The sequence below is a fragment of the Cygnus olor genome, chromosome 2 (assembly GCF_009769625.2).
Source record: "Cygnus olor isolate bCygOlo1 chromosome 2, bCygOlo1.pri.v2, whole genome shotgun sequence".
Taxonomy (NCBI): Eukaryota; Metazoa; Chordata; class Aves; order Anseriformes; family Anatidae; genus Cygnus; species Cygnus olor.
The window spans coordinates 28,849,286-28,854,389 of NC_049170.1; the positions used below are offsets into that span (position 1 = coordinate 28,849,286).

Here is a 5,104-nt window from a genome sequence, read left to right on the forward strand (position 1 = left end):
CGATTATGTTCCTAGAATTTTCTTTTTAGTATTCAAAATTGGCTTCTTGTTTATTAACAAACTATGACTAAAAAAAAAAAACACCAGTCCCCAGCAGAACTTGCTTTTTGTTTTCATGAACATACGGCAACATCTGTTGGCTCCCCGTTCAATGACTTCCTAGCACTGACTTGTCTGCTACCTATACGCAGTTTGCTATGCTGCACGAACACTTATTTCAAGCAGGTTGGTACTGCATATAAAGCACGTCAAGACAACTTCGCTTTCTTATAGAGCAAATGCGAATCAGCTTTTGCTTACTATTTGACTGGCTGTACAACTGTTAATGTCTGGATGTCCTAATTTTGAGAAATTAAAGCAAACAGAAGACACTCCAAGTTTCAGACATTTATTAAACCCCATCAAAACACTTCCGAACAGGTGATCAAGTGCAGTGTGAGGCAAGTTTGAATGTTTCCTGGATGATAAAGCATAATTGTGCGGACAGCTTCCGGAAGACCTTTCTGTGCGGCTTGTGGAGATGATCGTGCTCCTTAGAAGTCAGGGCGGTCCTTTTTGAACTTACTGTAGTCTACGTTGACCGAGTAGAACTACGGAAGAGAGGAAAAGAAATGAATATTGATTAGAATTAGAAGCTTGATGATATGATACCATTTCCACAGAAAATATCATTTGCCATGGTATTTATTATAAAACATGCATCATTTGAACTCGCATCAGGAAACTGAAATCATAGTTTGAGTCTGTGCAACAGAGAAGTAAAAAAAAAAAAAAACTTTCAAGAGCAATAACTTTTTATGTTATCTTCATTCTGCATACAGCATTAGAAACTTTAGGTTTCAGATGAGGCAGTGCTGGTGTCTACAACTGAAGAAAAACACGAAGAATCTCTTCTTTGATCCCCAGAATTAAAAGTCCATATACAAGAAGTTCTGACAGTACTGCTGGTTTATCCTTTTTGCCCCAAATCTGTGTGTTCCTATATAATGAAGACAACATCTAATTTGTCAAGTAGCACAAAGGACAGTAAATGTGAACATTTACAACAGTGCTGCTAAAGCCAAATTTGGTTTAAGTAAATCCATCTACAACTTCAAGATGTAGCAACAAAGAAGGAAGGTAAGGACAGATCCTTTCGCACACTCAATTTATATTAATAAAGTTGCATCCCATTGCAAGCCATTCAGAACAGTCCAGATAGTCACTGAGGACAATGAACATACTAAAGGTATATTTGGCATCCAGGCTGACTTGACGTCAAGCACATGATGCTACAGTTGTTCCTTTAAAAAAAGGAAAGGAAACTATGAAAGTATGTATTAGTTTGATTACTTTTAGTCAAGGCCAAACTCAATTTTAGTTATTAACTTCTTCATAAGAAGAAAAAAAAAAAAAAAGCCCAGAACTGAGAGTGGAATTAAGATTGCTTTAACACATTCAAATTACAGCTTTCTGTGCAACTCACACAGTAATCATCACTCCTTCAACTCTTCTCTTTCGAAATACTGACTTCCTCAGCCTTTCCAAAGAGACGAAAGTTTACAAAACAAATGCAATTTCATCAAAAGCTGCAACTTAATGTTTTATCAGAGCTTTTTACTGAACAGTCATCCACAATTTAGAGCTTTTGCCTTTTCATTTCCCACAGTACAGTCTTGGAAAAAAAAAATCCACAGTGATACACAAACCCAAATATGGTAAACCCTAAGGTTGTGTTTGTATGCTAGCACAGACTGGGAATGCCACAGAAGGCATGCACTCTTTAAAAGAATTCATACTGCACACAACATTGAATTTGCCTTTCTTAGATATTTAAGAAAGTCAACATTCCAGAAGCAGCAATGAAAATGAAGCACTATGTTCTTCTTGGACTCTTAAGGGAACTGCAACATTTTATTTTGGGGTGTGTTTTTTTGCTTATTTGTATGATTGGCATACTAAGATATGGTACTGAATAGACAGTTGACATTGAAACTGGGGTATGTTTGTTTGCTTTTTTAGTAGTTTGTGGATAATCTTAAAACCATCCTCAACAGAAATCTTTAGTAGAAGAACCCCATTTTAGTAAACTACAATCTGCTTTACACATCTTTCCATGCTTTCTCATTAGTTCAATGAAATATCTTGAATATTAAAGAACCATTCTATTGCATCTATTACTTAAAGACAATTGTTTTCGAGCAATTGGCTGTAGAACTGAATTAGTGTTTATGTTAAACACTGACATTATCCTGCTTTGCTTCCCACAATTAGAGGCCAATAGTTTAGAACTTAGAAAGTTTTAGTTCAAAACTTAAAGGTTTTGTTCTTCTTCCTGTATTTTATTTCCTCTGAGCATTATGTGCTAGTATACTCTTCTTCTGGCACATAATACTTCTCTTTCTTAGAGAGAATTATATACATAACTGCTTCTGTACAGAGACTCCTTTTGGCCCATTATCAACCAACTCTAAGAAAGTTTTAAATCTCAAATAGCTATCTCTGCTCTGACTTCTGAAGATAAATGTATTTCCTCTGCTGCGCAACATATGTCACTTACTCAGCTACTTTCTAATATACCCAAGTGTCCTAAAGCAGTAAGCTATGCTTTTGGTATCATGTTTCCTAAAAATCTGTTGTTTTTGTTTTACCTTGTACTGCTCATTGGGAGCCAGTTTATTCCAGGGTTCTGGATTATTTTTCTTGTCCCAGCTATTGAGAGAAATTCAAGATATTAGACCATATTGAGAAAAATCACAGTACTTCCAAAACAAACAAAATTTGTATGTATATTAGGTTTATTAGACCATGTGCAGTCATGTATCTAAATAAGTTTCTCCATAGAAAGATATGGTCCTTTGTCAGCAGTCTCCAAATGTCATATGGTAATCATACAATCAAATCTCTAAATCCAAGAAAACCCCACTAATTCAGCGCCAATAATAACAGAGCTATATATTAAGGGCTGCAGAAGCATAAAGACCAAAGCAATTAAGTTTACTTTAATAAAAGCATTACGAGGACTAACACTGTGGATTGTTTTATACATACCAGACATCTGGGTTGAACATCGCCAAACGCATGACATACAGGGCTGCGCCAACGCCTCCTGATCCAATGATCAAAAACAGAGGTATCAACTGCAACAAAAAATGCTTCCAATGACATACTGCAATGCAACAAAATTACATTATTACATTACATTTCTAGTTACAACAATGACAAATAAAAGAACGAGCTCCAATGTTTTAAGCCGTTGCTTGTGGCCCTCTAAAATGTTGACACAAGCACGCTGTGTGCTGGGGCTTGAGAGAAGCGTCACTGGGGTTTGACGTCGCTGCGGTTTGAGAAAAAGAATTACCTACAGTAACAAAAACACGAAAAAACTGCTGCTACCTCTGCAGCCACCAGTACACTGCAGCAGCACATTTCTCAGAACCCAGTACCTGCCCCTCCACAACAGCCCCCGCCATTTGCACCCCCCGGTGGCAACATAAGAAAAGGCGGCTGAGGGTTAAGGAAAAGGGCACCCGAGAGAAATGGCAGCGACACCTCGAGATTTGCAGCTCCAGGCCCATGCACAGCCGAGAAAAAAGGCGGCGTGGCCGCGGCTCACCGAGCAGCAGCGGGGCGCCCCGAGGCCGGCAACCCGGGCACAGCCGAGGGCGCTGAGGCAAGGAGAGAAGAGGACATGGAGGGAGAGAGAACATGGAGTGGGGAGAAAAGGGGAGGCGAGGCGGGCAGCGGGGAGGTCAGCACGGGTCCCCACCCGCCCGGTACTCACGCTGGGGTGCTTCTTGGCGTGGGAGACCATAAGGCGGAACATGGCGGCAGCTGGCGCACGTCCCCTCTCCCTGCCCGGCTCCGCAGCTCGCCCTCCCCGCCTCGCCGCCGAGGCCCAATGTCACCGAGGCCCCCGGGCGGCAGGTGCCCGCCGCCGCAGCCCGGATGTAGCGGCTCCGCCGTTCGCCTGCTCGCCGCCCGCCGCCGCCGGCCCCGCCGCGCCGCCCCGAGCCCTGCGCCCGCCCCGCGCCCCCCGCCTCAGCGCGGCCCCCGGCCCGCCGGGCAGCGCCGTCCCGGGGGGCTGCAGGCACCTGCCCGGGCACCCCGCGGACCACCCGCCTCCGCTCGGCTCGGCCCGAGGTGCGAGCGGCGCCTGCGCCTGCGAGGCTCTGAGCTCAGTAGTGCCCCTGATGTGCGATTTCTTTCACAAAGAGAGTAATCCGAGAAGTGAGATTCTTGGCACCCAGGCGTTAAGGGATGTTTGTTAGGCGGAGGGAATAGCAGCGTTCCTCTGACCTGAGACAAAACAGTTCCTTTCCTAGCCTAGAAGCGGAGTAACTTAACACAAATGCCAATGGCTTGGGTGAATGAGTATTAAAGTACAATTTTGAAGTAAGAAAAAATAAAATGGCAGAGAATAAATATATGTAAGCAGACGTGCTTTATTTCACTTCTTACTTCCACAGGCTGACTTCTGCAACTCCCCAAGAATTGTTTTGTATTGTTGCAGTCACGACAAGTTCTGAAAATCCCCTGGTGCCTTGCTTGTCATCCAATTATCCAACCTTTTTCAATTTGCCAGAGCCCATTTAATCTAGTTAACAGATAACTCTGCACTAGACAAAATGCTGGCAGTCGGCCATGGTCGGCAACTTGTGCAGATACACTTGACAAGTCATTGCATGCCTGCAGATTGCAGCTGGGTCGTGCCACCAGAGAAAGTTAACTTTTCTTTGGCGCGGTGCATCCCATCACTTGTCTCCCTCATTTGTTTCAGAGCTGGTAAATAGAAAGGGCTATAGGTATGGTACTCCAAGATTTCATTAACCATTTCAATCTATACTGTAAGGAGGAGAGTATATTTCTAGGTTTTCCAAATGAAAAGATGACTTCTCCATGCAGTTAAAAGTAATGAAAATAATAGCGTCACTGCTGTTTCTTGTACATCAGAGGAATCCCTGAAACCTGCAAGGTTACGCTGCTCACCCCTTAGTATGGTAGTTCAACTCTCCACAGAAAATACCAGTCGCTTAAGCAGCTGCAGAATAACTGGCAGAGACCAGAGGCCAGGTAGATAGCCACTAGTCATACATAGCTGCTGAGCGAACATGCCTCAGATTAC

General features: G+C 43.1%; 1 protein-coding gene across 1 annotated transcript; it reads right to left on the reverse strand.

The window, feature by feature from the left end:
• Nucleotides 1-374: 374 nt before the first annotated feature.
• On the reverse strand, nt 375-3,966 carry NDUFA4 (NDUFA4 mitochondrial complex associated). Its single transcript, XM_040548968.1, has 4 exons — nt 3,764-3,966; nt 3,031-3,119; nt 2,631-2,691; nt 375-590 (listed from the first exon to the last, which is right to left on the reverse strand). The coding sequence occupies exons 1-4, from the start codon at nt 3,803-3,805 to the stop codon at nt 534-536; spliced, it is 249 nt and encodes an 82-aa protein (XP_040404902.1). The 5' UTR covers nt 3,806-3,966; the 3' UTR covers nt 375-533.
• Nucleotides 3,967-5,104: the final 1,138 nt, after the last annotated feature.

What these genes read in the sequence shown, in the direction of transcription:
- NDUFA4 (XM_040548968.1), bottom strand. Translation starts at nt 3,805, where the DNA reads ATGTTCCGCCTTATGGTCTCCCACGCCAAGAAGCACCCCAGC. An exon ending in ATGTTCAACCCAGATGTCTG is followed by an intron (nt 2,692 to 3,030) that starts GTATGTATAAAA and finishes TTCTCTCAATAG; the next exon opens with CTGGGACAAGAAAAATAATC. An exon ending in CTCCCAATGAGCAGTACAAG is followed by an intron (nt 591 to 2,630) that starts GTAAAACAAAAA and finishes TCTCTTCCGTAG; the next exon opens with TTCTACTCGGTCAACGTAGA.